This window comes from Cololabis saira, chromosome 5 (assembly GCF_033807715.1).
Source record: "Cololabis saira isolate AMF1-May2022 chromosome 5, fColSai1.1, whole genome shotgun sequence".
NCBI classification, from domain to species: Eukaryota; Metazoa; Chordata; class Actinopteri; order Beloniformes; family Belonidae; genus Cololabis; species Cololabis saira.
Genome location: NC_084591.1, coordinates 10,560,078 through 10,579,868, shown reverse-complemented (window position 1 = coordinate 10,579,868; position 19,791 = coordinate 10,560,078). Strand labels below are relative to the sequence as shown.

The 19,791-nt window shown below is 42.5% G+C and overlaps 1 protein-coding gene across 1 annotated transcript; it reads left to right on the top strand.

Moving 5' to 3' along the window:
- Positions 1 to 5,243: 5,243 nt before the first annotated feature.
- Positions 5,244 to 14,249, top strand: lyve1b (lymphatic vessel endothelial hyaluronic receptor 1b). Its single transcript, XM_061722442.1, has 6 exons — positions 5,244 to 5,366; positions 10,808 to 10,973; positions 11,059 to 11,198; positions 12,557 to 12,895; positions 13,597 to 13,669; positions 13,760 to 14,249. The coding sequence occupies exons 1-6, from the start codon at positions 5,282 to 5,284 to the stop codon at positions 13,962 to 13,964; spliced, it is 1,008 nt and encodes a 335-aa protein (XP_061578426.1). The 5' UTR covers positions 5,244 to 5,281; the 3' UTR covers positions 13,965 to 14,249.
- The last annotated feature ends 5,542 nt before the right edge of the window (positions 14,250 to 19,791 follow it).

Sequence of the window (19,791 nt, the reverse complement as noted above, 5' to 3'; positions counted from 1 at the left end):
CTCTCCTCACAAACGTCCCACCTGTCAGCAAGCCATGATAAAATGTGCAAAAACACAAGTGTATATTTATACCTGCCCTCATTAAAACACCTCAAACGTATCGTGCTCATGTTTTGGGGTTCTGACGCTGCGCTACGCTGATCGGAGACACATGTCGGCCTCTAACGGGAGGGCTTGTTTGATCCCTTTATTCAATGACGGCCATCACAATTCAACCCCAGAAATAGGACGGAGCTCGCTGAACCAGATCAACCTGCTCAGACTGAAGTATAGCAGAGTGATTTGTGAGGAGCTGCAGGATTTTATTTCCTCTGGACGGAGCAGGCCAGGCCGTTCCGCTCTTCTACCAGGCTTGTGAGCCAAGATGCGGTAACCAAGTGCAGGTTGGAGAACTACATATCTGAGTGGTTTTAATCTTCTCAGTTTGGCCCGGCTGACAAAGTGATGGAGTTGTGAAATACGGACAACCTCTTTCACTTCAAAGGTTTTGTGCAACAAAATGATCTGGTGAGGAGGAAAATACAAGACATGCCATGTTATACCACCTCATTATTCATCTATTTCTGTTGGGTTCTTTGGGGTGTGTCCTGTGTCTGGTGCATCGTGTTGCCAGGTTGGATCTTGTATGACTGCCCCACGGGCCGTGATTTATTTGTGTTTCCTTGCTCCTCATTGGCTGAATGGGGGGATGCAGAGAGGAAACAGTGTTGAGGAGTATGAAGGAGTTGCTGGCGAAGCGGGAAAAAGTCCAAACTACTTAACACCCCCCAAAAAAAGAGAGAACATTACTCAAATATACAGCTTCATCCACCTTTGAGCGAAGATGCTTCAGCTGCATCAGGAAGCATGACGCAAGCAACCACCATGACTCAGCATCTCCTTTATTAACGTCTCCTGGACCACCGATTATTATGACTTAGTATCTCATTATTATCACTAAGTATCTCCTTATTATGACTAAGTATCTCATTATTATGACTTAGTATCTCATTATTAGACTAAGTATCTCATTATTATGACTAAGTATGTCATTGTTATGACTAAGTATCTCATTATTATGACTAAGTATCTCCTTATTATGTCTAAGTATGTCATTATTAGACTAAGTACCTCATTATTAGACTAAGTATCTCATTATTAGACTAAGTATCTCATTATTAGGACTAAGTACCTCATTATTAGACTAAGTATCTCATTATTAGACTAAGTATCTCCTTATTATGACTAAGTATGTCATTATTATGACTAAGTATGTCATTATTATGACTAAGTATGTCATTATTATGACTTAGTATCTCATTGTTAGGACTTAGTATCTCATTATTAGACTAAGTATCTCATCATTATGACTAAGTATCTCATTATTATGACTTAGTATCTCATAATTAGGACTTAGTATCTCATTAGTAGACTAAGTATCTCATTATTAGGACTTAGTATCTCATTATTAGGACTTAGTATCTCATTATTAGACTAAGTATCTCATTATTAGACTAAGCATCTCATTATTAGGACTAAGTATCTCATTATTAGACTAAGTATCTCATTATTAGACTATGTATCTCATTATTAGGACTTAGTATCTCATTATTAGGACTTAGTATCTCATTATTAGACTTAGTATCTCATTATTAGACTAAGTATCTCATTATTAGACTAAGTATCTCATTATTAGACTAAGTATCTCATTATTAGGACTTAGTGGACTGTATTTTTTTCCTTCCTTCCTTCAGGCTGGTGCATTGTGTTGCCAGGTTTGATCCTGTATGACTGCACAACTGGCCGTGATTTATTTGGGGTTGTATTTGCTCTCTCCTCATAGGCAGTGTGGAGAACTTCCACACCAGTTTAACTTGGATGCTTGGGGGGGGGTGCAGAGAGGAAACAGGGTGGAGGAAGTTCCTCTTCCTTCGGGCCTTGGCAGGGCAGACACACCCCTGAAGGAGATGCTGGCGAAGCAGGAAAAAGTCCAAACTGCATAACACCCCCGCAAAAAAAGAGAACAATATTCAAATATGCAGCTTCATCCATCTTTGAACAATGATGCTTCAGCTGCATCAGGAAGCATGACACAACCACCCACCATGACTCATCCTCTCCTTTATTAACGCCTCCTGGACCACCGGACGCTCCTTCTGATGCTGCTTTAATATTCTGAAGAAAAACCAGAACTGGGGATGTTATATATGATGTATATTGATTTGATTGATTGAACTTTTATTTACGTGTCATCTGTAGCGGAGCAGGCGGGGGGGCAGGGGGGGCGGCCGCCCCGGGCCCACTGCTCCGGGGGGGGCCCACTCCGAAGAGGGAAAAAAAAAAAGTGTTCTGAATAAAATAAGGAAAGTTGGACTGTATAACACTTGCGTTCATAAGGATAAAGTTGTTTAAAAAATAAAAATGAAACAAATAGTCCCTTCTCCCCGTGTGTGGCTGCCTGTCATGCACGGGTTCGCAGGCGCATCTGTTTAAGGCGGATTTATGGTTCCGCGTTACACCAACGCAGAGCCTACGGCGTAAGGTGTGCGTCGCCGCGTAACCTACGCCGTAGCAATGCGTCGAGCCAGTTGTCGCATCAGAGCCTTAAACTCATGCTGAGTTTCAGCAGCTGAAGTTGATTAAAAACTCTCTCCGGGCTGCATGGATGGGGCCAGACTATCAAACCTCACCTTGCTGTCAATCCAGAGGGACTTCGCCATTGATGAGAGCAAGTTTATTGTGACCAAAAAGACGAGTCATTAAGAAATCCAGTGCTGAGTTTGAGGTTGCCAGATCTGACAGGTTCCAGCCCAAATGCAACGTAAAACCCACCGAAATAATGAAAAACCAGCCCAAATCTTACATTCTCTCTTAAAACCATAAATTATTAAATGCGTAATACATTTCATCTTCACATTACTAAATAACCTAAAAAAAAATTCAGGCTCCAAACAAAAACTACAATAAAATGGAGCAGATTAAAGCTAGGGTTGCCACCTTTCAGAAATAGAAATAAGGGACGCCCTGATTTCAGCAGCGCAGGAGCCAAAAAAAAAGCCCCAAAACTTCTAAACTGAATAAAAATGTGTTTATTTTATATGAAAAAACAAAATGCTTTGATTTAAAGTTTAAAGTGCTTTAATAGCATTGAACTTGCATGACTGTACAGACAGACAACCATATAGCAGCTGAAATATCCTCCTATGCTACGTATGTCCACATCAGCCCAGATGTAATATAGCCTACAGGTGAAGAATATGGTGTAAAAGTTAATTTATTTCAATAATTCAACTAGAATATGGTGTAAAAGTTAATTTATTTCAATAATTCAACTAGAATATGGTGTAAAAGTTAACTTATTTCAATAATTCAACTAGAATATGGTGTAAAAGTTTATTTATTTCAATAATTCAACTAGGATATGGTGTAAAAGTTAATTTATTTCAATAATTCAACTAGAATATGGTGTAAAAGTTAATTTATTTCAATAATTCAACTAGAATATGGTGTAAAAATTAACTTATTTCAATAATTCAACTAGAATATGGTGTAAAAGTTAATTTATTTCAATAATTCAACTAGAATATGGTGTAAAGGTTAATTTATTTCAATAATTCAACTAGAATATGGTGTAAAAGTTAAGGAAAATACAGTACAAATCGTGTCCCGTATTAGTTCAATACGGGACGCAACATTTTTTTCTCAAATAAAGGACAATTCCGTATTTTACGGGACGGGTGGCAACCCTAATTAAAGCAAATATATTATCAGTGAGTTTATTGTGTAAATTTCTACTTTTCTCTGCCATAATGGAAACTTTTTTTTGTTAATCATTTCTCCTAAATATTTAGTAAAACCCAGGAAAAGCAGCCCAAATATATATTTTTTTAGCCCAATTGGGCTGAAACCTGCCCAACCTGGCAACCTCACCTTGCTCTCAATCCAGACTGACTTCGCCGTTGATAAGAGAAAAGTGATTGAAAGGTGAAGAACCGGCTGATGAGATAAAAAAGTCGAAATTATGAGATGGAAAGTCGAAATGATGACTTTTTCTCATAATTATGACTTACCGTGGGGATATTTTTATTTTTAAGGCTAAGATTTCATCTTATTTTTTTGTTTTACTGGCGGAAATGAGCTTCCATAGACATCACTGATGTCATTTGATTTTTATCTCCAGTTTGATACTTATATCTTAAAGTCTGCATTAGGCTTATAATTAGGTTTGACATAATGACTGGTAAATCCATGGTGCTGAAACCTCATTTGAATGGTTCTGACCGTGTTGCTGCTGCTGTTGGAATTGTGGTTGGTTGGGCCTGATCTGTGGCATTTTTAGCGATTATGTTCTAACGGGGATGTTTAGGCCACAAGGGCCCATCTAGAATGCTTCGCCCCCCCTAGGCTGGGACCCCTGCTCCGCCCCTGCGTGTCATGCACATGAAGTGCCCAGCCCGAGTGGGCTTACAAGACACCAAAAAAAGAAAAAGGAACATAAAGCAAATGAAAGCCAGACAACAGACCCTGTACCAATTAAACATATAAACAATCCTGACGCTTTATCCAGGCTTCAGAAACAAAATGAGCCAACTTAAAAACATTTAAGTTAAACAACCCGTCCATTCTATCATCATCAGAGCACCAGAACATTTCTGGAAATTTCAGTAAATAATGTTCTCAGTTCATCATACAGAGGGCAATATAACAGAAAATGTGATTCACTTTACACTTCAGTAAGTTCGCATAATTCACACAACCTTTCATCTTCGGGAATGTTTTTAAATCTGCCGACTTCAAGATTCAAGGGAAGGATTCCTGTTCTCAACTGAGCCATTAAAGACCTTTGATTTCTTGTTAGGTTTGCTTTAACATAAGATTCAGGGCCATAATTGTGCTTGATCTGGATGTATGTTCGTAATTTGGGTTTAAACAAAATATCATTTAACCATTTTGTCTCAAATAAAGCAAATAACTTATCACTAATTGAAGTTATTGAACAGGTTAAGTTATTCCTATACATATACCGGTACTGTAATCCAACCTCTTCAAATAATGCAAATATTTCTTTAGCCCATGGCGAGCCATTTAATTTACTCCAAATAAAAACTTTCTTATTGTATATCAGTGATGCAATGACCAAAACATGAGCGTCCGAGGATGTGAACCCTATCTCCTGACGGGCCACCGGGCAGCTTTGACCCCAGTCTTCCTGTTTCCTCCTCATCACATTCACGCCTCCCTCCTGCTCTCCGCGTATCTGCCTCTTCACTTTCACCCACTTCAGCACTTTTTACGCAAAAACATGGCAACGCTCCGCTGCTTTCCCTCGTTTTTACTTCTGTCTTTCGCAGCGTTTTGGCCGTCAGCTGAGTCCAGTACAGATAAAGGTAAGATCTCCACCTGAATGTTTCTTCTGCAGGAAGAAAGAGACACATTCTGACCTAAAAGCGGTTGACAGGCGTGTGTTTCTTCTTGTGTGACTTTAAACTTGAATTCAGATTCTGCCTCCATTATCAAGAAACTGACAAATGCATCACATAGTGAATGTCTTGTGGATTTATTTTGAGCTGATATAATTCAGTGTATGCCGTAGGAAATGTGAGTTCCTCTCATCTCTTTTCAATTCCTTCACAGACCGGTCAGTGATGGTTTCATCAAATCTGTGAGAAACTATCAAAGTTTCTGTTTGGAGACCATCAAAACAATATTTGCTGCTATATTGTAACAAAAAAAACATTTCCAATGAATACATTCCACCGTGGAAGCAGCAGAATGGGAATAGTAGCAGAGGTCAGCAGATGTTTTTAATGCTGATGCCACTTTTTAGAAATCAGGAAGAGCAAACAGCTGATTTATAAAAAAAAAAAAAGAAAAGAAAAAGAACTTTTTTAGATTCAGTTTATTGAATAAAACAAGTGTTTAACAACTCAAGGCCATCAGCAGATGTCTGTTTACGAAGGTTCTCTGACTGATCCAGTTATTGATGAATGACGGTCAATCAGCAACCAAATATTCGATCAGCCACTAAACAACAGCGAACCTGTAAATCAGCAGTTTTAGTATTAGTACTAGTTATCATACGTGGGTTTATGGGTTGAATTTGATTGGAAAAACAACTAGACTGCATCGTTTACCTCTTTTCAAGTTCCTTAAGAAAACTTTTGTTTGGAATTGGCTCCATCAAACTGAGTTACACAGAGTTTTAATGGAACTGACCAGATTTCAGTTGGATTTTATGTAATCTAATGAACTGAGTCGACTAAATACAATTTATTTAAAGGAGCATGAGGCTCCCTTTAAAAAAAGAGACTCATTAGCGCCACCCTTCACCACGACGGCCGTTGGGGGTACTGCAGCCAACAGTGAAGCCGGCACGGGAGAACGGGGAGAACGTGCATGCAGCGTCATGTGACGTCACATCCGCAGCCCAGCGCGGGAAATTCCGGCCCGAATTGCAGCACATTTTGCAGCACACAGCCTGTTCAAGGCAACGGAGAGATACACTAGAGGGCTCATTCGTTTTGGTTTGTAACGCTTCATCTGACATTATTACTAGAAAACTTAAAACGTATACAAATTTTTTTTCATAAATCCTGCCTCAATCCTGCCTCATGCTCCTTTAAGTTATTTTTAAAACCTGAACCGACCAGAACTGGACTGAACCTAATTGAACTGAAAAGATTTCAGGTGAATTGAATAGATCTGATTAAACGTTATTTAACACTGTCTCCTCGCAGCCAGGTGGCTCCTGGTTCAAATCCCAGCAGGAGTGGTTCTGTGTGGACCCACCGCCCATGTTCTTCCTGGGCTTGTGTGGGTTTTCTCCGGTATTCCGGTTTCTGCCCACAGTTCAGGCTCCAGCAGACCTTCTGGTTTCTTGCGTTTGACAAAAGTTTCTGCAGGACTTTTATCGAGCTACATGGCAGCTTGCGATCCTGCGGTTGCTGTTGCCAACAGGAAGTCCTCTGCGGCAGATGTGGCCTGCAGCTGGAAGGGCACATGGAGGTCATTCAGGGGTGGAAGAACCCGTGTTTTGTTGAGAACGGTGGACGAGGGTCCTTGTTGTGTAATTCTGCACTGATATGGAATATACAAGTATTTAAAGGCCGCGTTCAGACTGCAGGCAAATCTGATATATATCTGATTCCTTTTCATATCCGATTTTCAGGGCTGACTGTCCACACTGTTTTTAGCAAGTGTCCAAATCGGATCTGGCTCTGTTCAGACTGGGCCACATCATTGACTGATCTGACGGGTTGCCGTAGCAACGACGTCGGAGCGGAGGCGTCACCCAGCGCGTGTATTGTGTGACGTGATCCTTTATTTTTTTTATAATTAAATTTTTTTATATATATAAAAAAATCCCAAAATATCTGTACCGTTTCTTATTGGGTCGCACTGCGCATCATTTTTAAACATAACAATGCACGCATACCGCAAAAGTTGTGTCTCGGCGGAGGGAGCCGGCGTCCGAGCAAAATGAGAAACAGAGAAAAGTGTTCAGAACAAAACCACCAGCAAACTAACAAACCAACCAACAAAGCTCAGAGTTAACAAAACGAACCAGCAATGAACAACTGGCAGCTGATGAGCTGACGGGCTGCAGGTTCAGGCTCTCAGCGCGACTGAAGGCTGATTTATGGTTCCGCGTTACACCAACGCAGAGCCTACGGCGTAGGGTACGCGGCGACCCGCACCGTACGTGGAAATGCGGTCTTTTTTCTGCTATTACATGATTTGTAATGTGAATTTGCAACACTTAAACTACAAATAATAGTTTTTGACGTGACATCAGAGATTGTACATGCTCTCTGTGAAAGGATGAGTAGCTCCACAACTGGAAATGGGCGGGTGGTTTGGCGCGTGGGTCTGGGACAGTCATATCCGATCTGAGTGTTTGGAGCTGTTCAGACTGAGACGCATCTGCCCAAATGAGATATGGATCGGATATGAAACTACCTCCTGGAGGTGGTTTCGATCTGGTTTGCAAAAATCGGATCTCATGCGGTTTGGGACTGTTCAGACTTCAAAAGAGTCATCCAGTTTCAATCTGGATGGGCTAAAAATCGGATATTGGCTGGCAGTCTGAACGCGGCCAAAGAAGCATGAGGCTCCTTTTAAGAAATGAGACTCTCTAGCACCACCCTTCACCACGACGGCCGTCGGGGGTACTGCAGCCAACAGTGAAGCCGGCACGGGAGAACGGGGAGAACGTGCATGCAGCGTCATGTGACGTCACATCCTCAGGACAGCGCGGGAAATTCTGGCCTGGAATTGCAGCACATTTTGCAGCACACAGCCTGTTCAAGGCAACGATACACTAGAGGGCTCATTCTTTTGGGTTTGGAACGCTTCATCTGACCTTATTACTAGAAAACTTAAAACGTATACGCATTTTTTTCATAAATCCTGCCTCAATCCTGCCTCATGCTTCTTTAAACATACCCTCTTTATTTTTTATTTTATTTAAACATACCCTCAATCATGTCCTAGCGAGTGTAGAGCAACATCAGAATCAGAATCAGAAATAGGTTTATTGACAAGTTTGTTTAACACACACAAGGAATTTGTTGTGGTGATTGGTGCAATACAAAGAACAAATATATTATGAAAAGAGAAAATGTACAACATGATGGTTTTAAAGTGCCGGATAATGAGTCTGTGCAAAGGTGACCTAGGGTGTGCGTTAATGTAACGCATAAGGTCATGATTGGAGTCTTTACGTTAATGTAACGTAGAGTGGGTTTGGGGGCGGCAGAAACGAGCGTGAAGTCGCAGGTACAGGTGCTGAAGATTAACTCATCAGATTAGATACTAAGACATAATAATGAGAACCTATCTCATTATTATGTTTTTGTGGCAGGGTGGAGGAGCAGCCACTCAGCTGATTGGGCACAGGTGTGCCAAATCGGCCTCTCCACCCTGCCTGCCTTCATAAAGAGCAGCTGCACACTAGCAAGGGGGCTGCTGGGAGGAAGCTGCTGAAGGTGACGGCACGTGTACCTTGGGTGAAAGAAGAGAATAAAGAGTTCCTGCACTAAACCCTGTGTCCTCTGTCCTGTCGGTCGACCCCCGTAGCACTAGCCTTGCTACACTGGCGCCCAACATGGGGCCCGACAGGATAGAGGGGGAATGCGTGGAGCGGACCCTGGAGGCGCTGGCACAGGTGCTGGCGGACATGGCAGCCCTGATCCAGAGCCAGGCGGAGCGGCAAACCGCAGCGCTGGAGACGCTGGCAGTGCAGCAGCAGGCAGGGTGGGGTCGCCCGCCTACTCTGCTCGCGGAGGACAGGCCGTTCACCTTCACCTACCCGGACGTGCGGCGAGTGGTGCTGGACCGTCCAGGGCGGTCCTCAGAGGACGACCCCTTCTCCTTCACCTGTGCTTACGTGAGGCGAGCGGTGCGGGACCGTCTGGGGCGGCTCTCGGCAGTCCAGGACGCGCCAGTTCCTGAAGCGGTCCAGGACGCGCCAGTTCCTGAGGCGGTCCAGGACGCTCCGGTTCCTGAGGCGGTCCTGGACGCGCTGTTTCCGGAGGCGGTCCTGGACACGCCGGTTCAGGAGGCGGCCCTGGACGCGCTGGTTCCTGAGGCGGTCCTGGACACGCTGTTTCCTGAGGCGGTCCTGGACGCGGCAGTTCCGGAGGCGGTCCTGGACTAGCTGCTGGAGCAGTGCTGCATCGGGGAGGGGGTGGTCCTGGGCGCACCCCGGCCAGGGCCGAGTATGCAGTCTGGCCCGAGGCCACCCTGGGCCCAGTCCCGAGGGCGGCCCTCTCGGTGGTCGGCCCGACGCAGAGGGCGACCCCCCGACCGGTCTCGGCAGTTGGCCGAACCTGGAAGGCCCGGAGGTTGGGATGGCGGTTCCTGGCTTCCTCTCCCGCTCCGAGGGGGGGGGGGTTGGCTAGGCTGGATGGTCCCCGGCCTGAGTTGGGCGATGGGGGTGTGTGGCAGGGTGGAGGAGCAGCCACTCAGCTGATTGGGCACACCTGTGCCCAATCAGCCTCTCCACCTTGCCTGCCTTCATAAGGAGCAGCTGCACACCAGCAAGAGGGCTGCTGGAGGTGACGGCACGTGTGTCTTGGGTGAAAGAAGAGAATAACGAGTTCTTTCACTAAACCCTGTATCCTCTGTCCTGTCGGTCGACCCCCGTAGCACTAGCCTTGCTACAGTTTTAATATCTCATAATTATGTCTTTGTATCTCACAATTATGGCTTAGTATCTCATTATTATGACTCAGTATCTAATTAACATGACTTAGTATCTCATTAACATGACATGATCTCATAATTATGACTTAGTCATAATAATGAGATACTAAGTCATAATTATGAGACACTAAGTCATAATTATGAGATACTTAGTATCTCATAATCTCATAATTAATTATATTATTAGTAAGTCATAATTACGAGATACTTAGTATCTCATAATTATGACTAAGTATCTCAAAATTATGACTTAGTATTCCATAATTATGGCTTAGTATCTCATTATTAGTAGCTAGGAGACTGTATTTTTTCATAGAAAACTCTATGAGCTTTCATAGAAAACGGACTCCAGCTTTTTTCTCTCTCCATATTTATGATTGTATATCATCTGATGGAAAGCTTTTTCAATGTTATGACTTCGTCTACTTTGGATAACAATATTTTTCTAAACTATGTATTTAATTGTGTCCAAATGTCAACATGGATTCGGTTCGACTGGAACCATATGTTAGGAACTCTTTATTTGGCGTTTCCAGTATGTTTTTCAGTGATATTTGAAGTTAATCTCCGTGATATTCCCGCGGCACACTTCAGAAACGTGTGAACTTTTACAACCTTTCAGTCATCCATCAGAGCCACGGGTTCCATGGAGTCTTCATGGTCATCGAGGGGGAAAGGTACACCTTGAACTTCACCGCCGCCAACGCCACCTGCTCATTTCTGGGTGTAACCATGGCAACCAGAGACCAGATGGCGAGGGCAGTACTGCACGGGCTGGAGACATGCAAGTATGTCCAAACTGTTTGGTACATTGAGATAATTGTCTTTATTTATGTTAAATTCTTTCTTCTGGACCTGAAAATCTGACGACAGATTCGGTTGGATTGCTGAACAGTTGATTGCCATCCCGCGACAAACGTCTGACATAAGATGCGGACGGGGCAAAACCGGAGTGGTGACGTGGCGGGTCACGGTGGAGAGGACGTTTGCCGCCTACTGCTTCAACGCTTCAGGTGCTTTTAATTTAACCTACACAACCACGTCAGCCAGATGTGAACGAGTCTCTTCAGGTCTTTAGATGCATCTTTGGAGTCGAGGTCTGGGCTCTGACTGGACCGCCCCGAAACATGGATTCTCCCCCCCTGACATCATGTTTGGAATATGACGGGAATGATGGGAATCCAGTGGTCCAGGCGCTGAGGGGGGGGAGCAGTCAAAAATCAGGATCCTAGACGTAGAAGTAAATCAACCACAGAGCTGATTTAAACAAAGACAATTAGAACTCCAAGGGTTCGCTAACTTCCCCACCAGAACTGGAAGTGCTTATTAGGGCCCGAGCACTGACAGTGCGAAGGCCCAATTGTATCTATTTTGTACCTATTTTTTTATTTTCTCGTTTATCTTCCGACGAAATTAGGGCGTTTTTGCCCCCCTAAACGTGCCCCAAAAATCACCAAATTTTGCACGCAAGCCAGACCTGGCGAAAAATTTGATATTTAATGGTTTGCATTAATGGGCGTGGCCTAATGGCTCAACAGCGGCCCCTAGAAAACTTTGTGCCTCAAGCCCACAATACAGTTTGACGTCGTACATGCACGAAAATCGGTACACACCTGTATCATGTCGCCAAGTCTCTTGGCGCCATGGCCGAAACCGAACAGGAAGTCAGCCATTTTGAATTAATCGTGTCATTTTGGTGCAATTTATGCCATTTCTTCGGCCATTAATGCGGCCCGAACCGTAACGTGCACCCAGGTGTGTTATACATCAAAATGTGCGTCTCCATCCTGCAACGATGGGCATTACTTTTCTCAGCATTACCGTGGCGACGATAGACGCCCACCCTTCATCTAATTGGTCTACTATAACTTTTGAATGGTTTGATATAGAGAGTCGTGGGTGGTGTCATCGGACTCGGTTTTGAGTACTTGACCTTTATTGGTGAAAATATATCCGGCTTCCTCCCACAGTCCAAAAACATGCATATTAGGTTAATTGATTATTCTAAATTGCCCGTAGGTGTGAGTGTGGTTGTGAGCATGATTTGTGTGTTTATATGTGGCCCTGTGATGGACTGGTGACCTGTCCAGGGTGTAACCCCTGCCTCTCACCTGAAATGAGCTGGGATAGGCTCCAGCAGACCCCCGTGACCCTGCAAGGGATAAAGCGGGTATAGATAATGGATGGATGGATGGATGGATGGATGGATGGATGGATGGATGGATGGATGGATGGATGGATGGATGGATGGTGAAAATTGCACGCACAAGGACCCGTTCATCGCTGCTTGCAGCTTTAATTGTGGCTTGGTTCTGATTTAATCCCGAAGCTAATGTGCTCTCATTAGGTCCTGGTTTTCTTGTATCCTCAGCGATTGCAGACCTGGATGAACCTCTGATGTCCAGCACAGCTTCCACCTGGCTGACGGCTCCGACCCGAACCCAAACACCAGCACCTTCATCTTCACCTTCAGCTTCACCCTCAGCTTCTCCGCTCGCTCCTCGGCTTCAGACACCAGGCTCCACCTGGATCGTCTCCTCCCCCGTCACTTCCTTCGAGCGCCTTCCCGCCTCAGCTTCTCCTCGTCAGTTTATCACCTCGGGACCCACGGTTGTCCCTCCGGCCCCGTCTACGTCCCACCAGGCTTCGGACCCCCCAGCTTCCTCAGAATCGAAGACCCGGAGCCCCCCAGAACACTTTCTGGCAGGAGGTCATTCTCTTAACTTCTAATCTGCTTTTTAGTTTGTTAGATTTCCAGAGATGAAGGTGTTAAAGATACAGACTTAAGGGGTATTTTTTATTGTTCCACTCTTGTGATTTTGATATAACGATTGGTCATTAATAGGACTAATTAATATCTTAACTGGTGTGAATTGTAAAAAAAAAAAGAGCTTTAAGGAACACAAAAGGATTTCTTGGCATTTCTTTCAGCTCAATGGTACTTAAATTATGAAATATTCAATTAAATAAATACATTTGATAATGAAATTATTACTAAATTAATTAATATATTTTTTTAATGACAACTTTTTTATTTCATGAGAATTTATTTCACATTGGTATATTTATTTATTTTAGGAGACTTTTATTATGTAATGCCTCGTTTTGGCTCTTTTATTTCATGTTTTATATTTAAATGAGGGGGCGTAGTTTTATATGTGGGTGTGTGAATATAGACAACCTGACTGTAGCCCAAACGTTCAAACTTTAAGCTGAATTTAATTCAAATTGTATGATGGGTAAATATTAAATACAATGTAAAACTCACACAATGAGTAGTGTTTGAGGAGGTATTCAAATCAAAACAATCTGCAACTCTGATATCAGTTACGTGATGTTTGTCTCGGCCTGGACTCCCAGCGATAATTGTATCTTATTTATTTATATATCTTCTTTTCATGTCTTCACCAGTTGTTGCTGTAAGTCTCATCGCTGCCCTGGTCCTGGTTCTGGCGGCTGCAGGCGTCGCGTGGCGCTACGGACGGTGAGTCGTGTTTCCAGATTAAAACTGAGAACCTGTTTGTGGGATTAGTTCCCGTACGATGATTAAGAGTGTTTCCCCCGACTCTGACAGGAAGAGGGGAGGTTTCTGCCGGTGTGAGCGGGAGCAGGGGGACGACACCGAGACGGAGATGTGGAAGCAGACCAGCAGCGAGATGGACCTGTGGGGGGAACACGGACCCGGGCCCGACCTCCACGACGGAGAACTGGACAGGAAGTACTCCAGCGACGTCACGCTGTGTGTGAATCCACTCATGAGAGCCATCGGTTCAGAGTAGCCCACCTTTCTCTGCTAAATACCTCAAATAAAAACCATCAGGTCCTGACGGATGGGACTTCAGATTTAAACATTTTTGACTGATAAAAAAAAATAATAATCTAAATAGCTTAATTATCAAAACTGCTGGACATCCGATGGAGTTTTCCTTTGCTTTTGAATTTGTGTGCACATGTGATTTTACTCAGAACCATTTATCTTTTTAAAAATAAATCAGTTTAATCGTATTGCCACATTTTATTTAGACTCTGAAAACTGTAATAATAAAAAAGAAAAACTGAAATAAGGTGGGCATCTTCCAGCCAGCTTCTCTGACCTGTTTGTTCTGCCTATTTGCAACATTGGTGCTGCACAGTACAAGAAAAAAAAAAAAGAAGTATTTTAAAGCACTCTTCAGAGAAACAGATGATGGCGTTGCTGAGAGTTTGTCCAGTTCTTCTTACACAGATCCTCTGCATTGATTGGGTTTTCATACATGATGAAGTTTAATCTAAAAATTGTTGCATGGATTAAAGTGTGAATATAAACTAAGTTCAGTTCTATACATAATATTTAAATTAGATATAAATGCATCGACCTGCGGCACTAACTACACTTGTAGTCGAGACCAGAGAGTATCAAGACCAGGACTAGTTCAGCTCAAGACCAAAAAGAAACCTAGTAATTTCCTGATCCTGCGTGATTGTAGAACATCAGCTCCATCCTGGTTCAGCTAGTTTCCATATGAGTTTGGATTCAACTGCAGCTCAATAACACAGAGAAGTGGATGATGATGTTTGTCACAGCCTGGCTCTTGGGCTACGACAAAAATGGGAGACCAGACAGAGGTGCGAGCATAACAAGCAACTTATTTTTCAAAAGTAAGAAAAACTAATGCAAGAGAGGTGGAAGTAAGTATCAGTAGTGTAAGCATGTGTGTATGCGTGTGAGCGTGTATGGATGACGACCAAACAAACAGCAGCTGCGTCGGCGAGGGAAGAGAGAGAGAGAGCCGGGGGAACACGTTGGCTTTATATGAAACCACGCCGGCCCAGGTGTGGCTGATCAGCCTGATGACGACCCAGATCCTGCAACACAAAACAGAAACCAGCAAGAGGCACAGGGACACCTAGTGGCACTGACATGGACAGAGGTGTCACGTAACGAAGTACAAATACTTCGTTACCTTACTTAAGTAGAAATTTTGGTTATCTATACTTCACTGGAGTAATTATTTTTCAGACGAATTTTTACTTTTACTCCTTACATTTTCACGCAATTATCTGTACTTTTTACTCCTTACATTTTAAAAACAGCCTCGTTACTCTATTTCATTTTGGCCTTAGAAAAAAAACTATCCAGTTAAATTGCTCCATCCGGATAGAGTGAATTTGGTTGTGGTTGTTTCAGATGTTCTTGTCCAGTTTTGTTCTTACATCCGTTCCCTCAGATTCCTGCAACTAAACTTGGATGTACATTCCAATAAAGGTTAGGATAAATGATAACATGCCTCTGAAGTTTGACTTTTTGCACCATTACAATACTTATAGGCAACTAGTCATCATATCTGCTGCTCTCTGAAACACATGTTAATGCTCAATAGTACACATATAGGGTTCTTTAATATATTTGCATTATACTAAGATGCATTCATTTTGATTGGCTTTTTTCCCCCTTACATTACTTTTACGTTTATACTTTAAGTAGTTTTGAAACCAGTACTTTTATACCCTTACTTGAGTAAAAAACTTGAGTTGATACTTCAACTTCTTCAGGAGTATTTTTAAACTGTAGTATCTATACTTCTACCTGAGTAATGAATGTGAATAATTTTGACACCTCTGGAAATGGACCTGATGCTTAATCAATCACAGATATTGCAAATATTATTCATATATTTATTCAAACAAGGCCGTTATAAACACAAAACTGTAATTAAATACAGACACATGCAGATGCACGAAAATATCAATATGAGAGTTTTTCATTTGGCTACCTTTCCCTGGTTAGCAGGTTAGCAGTCAGAATTCAAAGCTTTCTGTCGCCGCTGATCCAAGACCAATCATTATTTCCTTTTTCCAGTTTTCAAATGCTGTATATCTCTCTTTCAAAAGAAAAATGTAATTGTTTTTTACTCTTATTCATGGACAAACGGTCAGGTGATCGATGTGAAGTACCGTCTCAAATAGGATTTAAGTGGGTAACATGCAGCCGTGGATACAGATTTGCAGACCTCTGAGAGGAAAAAGCCGACGTTTCGCCTGTTTTAGTCGAGTAAGTGTTTAGATGAGGTTTATAAAGATTTTTGAAGTGATTCAAAAGTGATTCACGAGTTGGGAAACGTTTAAGACAGTTGGGAATCTTCCCTGGAACTGACGTCTCAGCAGATTTATCAGAAACACCTCCTACCTGGAGTCGAGCAATAACAACCCGTTTTCAGTGATAGATCAACATGTTATCTTTAAACATGTTCCTACACCTAAATACTTCCTCCGTGAGGCCTCTGGTCCGTCTGTCAGATCACGTTACCTCATGAAAAATGAACGCCGCTCCCTTGGTGATAGGATACACCCGTCACACCCGACATGAAACTGACACCTGGATGTTTCTGGCCAACATACCCACCACAGTGCAGGACTCCCCCGTCTCTTCTTTGAACGGCGTCGCCATAGCGACCGGCAGAGACATAGGTCAGTAGAATCCCACCGGTTTGGTTCTGAAATGTCAATCCGGACCAAGTCCCACGCCGACCTGCCGTCGGCCTCGTTGGAAGAGGGTTTGCGCAGATCCTTCTCCATGAGCAGCAGCGACGTCAACAAAGGCGGCCGGTCTGGAAACGGAGCGACGGAGGAGGTCAAAGTTCCCTCCAGATCGTCCCGGCGACCCGTGCGGGTCGTCAGACCGGTCAGCGCCGTCGGCTCCAGCGGCTCCTTCATCCAAATGAACCATCTGCAAGGAGAGCTGGTCAGAAAGAGGAAGGTAAGGAAGCAGCCGGGTACTAGGGCTGGGTGATATGGACCAAAAGTCATATCTCGATATTTTCTAGCTGAATGGCGATACTCGATATATATCGATATTTTTTCTGTGCCATAATTGGGGTTTCCCCCAAAGCATTATAGCATAGCATCTCTGTTAGCATCTCTGTTAGCATCTCTGTTAGCTTAATTTTTCAGTTTTAATACAATGTCGTGCCAAATGTCACACAGGTTCCTTTATTAACAGAAGTCTGCACAATATCAAAATGTATAAAACAAATGAAATAGAAATAAACTGCCTGCATATATAGAATAAAAATGCTTCTTGAATAAAATAAAACAAATATCCGTTTCCTGCATAACAATTAAATTAAAATACACTGTGCAATTAATACAATGTAGACAGTAACAGGCAGACCTTTCCTCTGAGGTTGACAGTTGTGCAAATAACAAAACATTTGTGCAAATCTCAAATAAAACATTCAAGTCAATTTGTCACAAAATAAGCTATATCAAAATCATATATATATATATTTTTTTAAATGATATAAACGATATTGTCTCGTATCATATCGCGTTTGAAAATATATCGATATATATTGAAATCTCGATATATATCGCCCAGCCCTACCGGGTACCACAATGTCATTCCCTCCTAAAGGGGAGTTTTTCCCTGCAACTGTTTGGCTTAAGGTTTTTCTCCCACTAGGGGAGTTTTTACCTGCCATTCTTTATGTTATGTTTATGTAATAATTGCTTGGGGGTCATGTACTGGGTCTCTGGAAAGATCCTATAGACAACTTCTGTTGTAATAGACGCTATAAAAATAAAATTGAATTGAATTGAATTGAATGACACCAAAGTTAGACAATTATATTCCCACAAAGTCCAGTTTAAATGTTCAAATCGGACCCCCATCCGGGTTCAAACCATTAAAACGTCAAAATACAGTCCAGCAGGGCCGGCCCAAGCCTCCACGGGGCCCTAAGCAATATGTGATTTTGGGGCCAATAATACTGATTATTGATCCTTCACACACCCACTATAAACTTATTTCATGTTCTTCCCTGTCATTACAAATACACTTGCAAAACTAGATGTAAGAACTTTTTGTTGTAGTTAGATTGTAATCCATAGGGATTAAGACCATGGAAGCAGACAACAGATTAACAAATTTGCAGAAAATACTTTATGCATTTTTTTTTGCATTATTATTGCATTAATACATTTTATGTTTATGTTTTATGAAAAGCACTTTGTGTTACATTTTTTGTATGAAAGGTGCTTTACAAATAAAGTTTGATTTGATTTGATTTGATCATCCTATCATCAGCCTGGCAGGTTTTTACCTATCTATGGTTTTTAATCTGAAATGGTGTCAAATTCAGCTACAAGAGCGGCCTGGGGTTGATTTACACTTACGGTAATATTTGAAGTGACATAGTACTAAGTGTGATACTGAGTGTCATCTACAGTGTAGGCCTACTAAAAGAAACAAAATAATCAAATCTTGTTCATTCATTCAGATCATTTATAAACCATTTACTGTAAACATGTTATCTACTTTATTTTTGGTTTTAAATAAACTGCAACAGCAACGTGCAACAACAATTAAGTGCAACAAAAAAGTATTACAAAAACTAGCCAATATGCCAGCAGTATCTACTCTAGTCTGTTCACATAATATTGTTTCAGTAATAATATGAATTAATGTGTTTTTGTACAATAACATACATTTTATAATGTATTAATCATCACTCACACATAACATTTTTTTAAAAATCTTTAACTCTTGGGTGCCCCCTAGTGGTCACAGGGCCCTAAGCAGCCGTTAGTTCACTTATGCCTTGGGCCGGATCTGCAGTCCAGTTAAGAGACTCTGCCATTAAGACGTCAATGAAATAAATATGAAAAATAACATGTAAGGCAAACTGAAAGGTTGACCTATAAAGAGGTGTATGGGGGAAAGAGTTGGATATAAGTTAGGATGTTAGGATAGGAGGTGTTTTTGAAAGGAGAGGGACATCCTGCTCTGATAGCAACTCATCAAATGAGATCCACATGGAGCATATTGTGAGTAAGTAAGTCCGTGAATTATGTCCAGATCTGCTCCTCAGCCCTTGATATCATCAGTTCGGTTCAGTTCTGATGCAGGTCCACACGTGCCATTGTGATTTTCATAACATCCCGGGAGATTGCGGCCAGGCCGCCCTGCCAAGGTCAGACTGAACTATCAACAATTATATTTGGGTCAGACTGACTTTCCATCTGCCTGGAAGTCTCTCTGGACCATCTGTAGAGGTTTAAGTAGAAGACCGGCGAGAGGATTATTGCAGTAATCGAGGTGATATAACCAGTGGTGGCTGGTCAGTAGGGGGCGCTATTTTCGTTGACGAAAGCAACTTTAGTCCCACCTAAAAGGATCCCACTCCGAGTCCATATACATCCAGAGGCCTGAAACCTGAGGATAAACCCACGTAGAACCGTACATGAGGACCACATATGTCAATGCTGGCCGGGTTCATGGAGTTTAAAGAGGTCAGCCATGTGTTGGCCGTCTCCAGATGAGCCTGACGCCCCCCTCTGTGCGACGTAGATGAAGTTGTTTCAGATATTTCAGATATTCGTGGTATCTCAAATCGATTTCTGAAGCATCTACGGTTGATTTCTCACTGCTGGTGTAACAAATACTCTGCACATGGAGAAGGGAGGAGAGATTTCGCAATCTAACCGGTAATTTATGTATTATTCCAAGATAACTGTGGTCTGAATCCTTCCCACCTCATAGATTGCATTGATAGAGAGGTTTTTAAATGATTATTTGTAGGTTTGGAATGGCAAACATGGCAACCGGTTTGTTTTCTATGGCGGTGC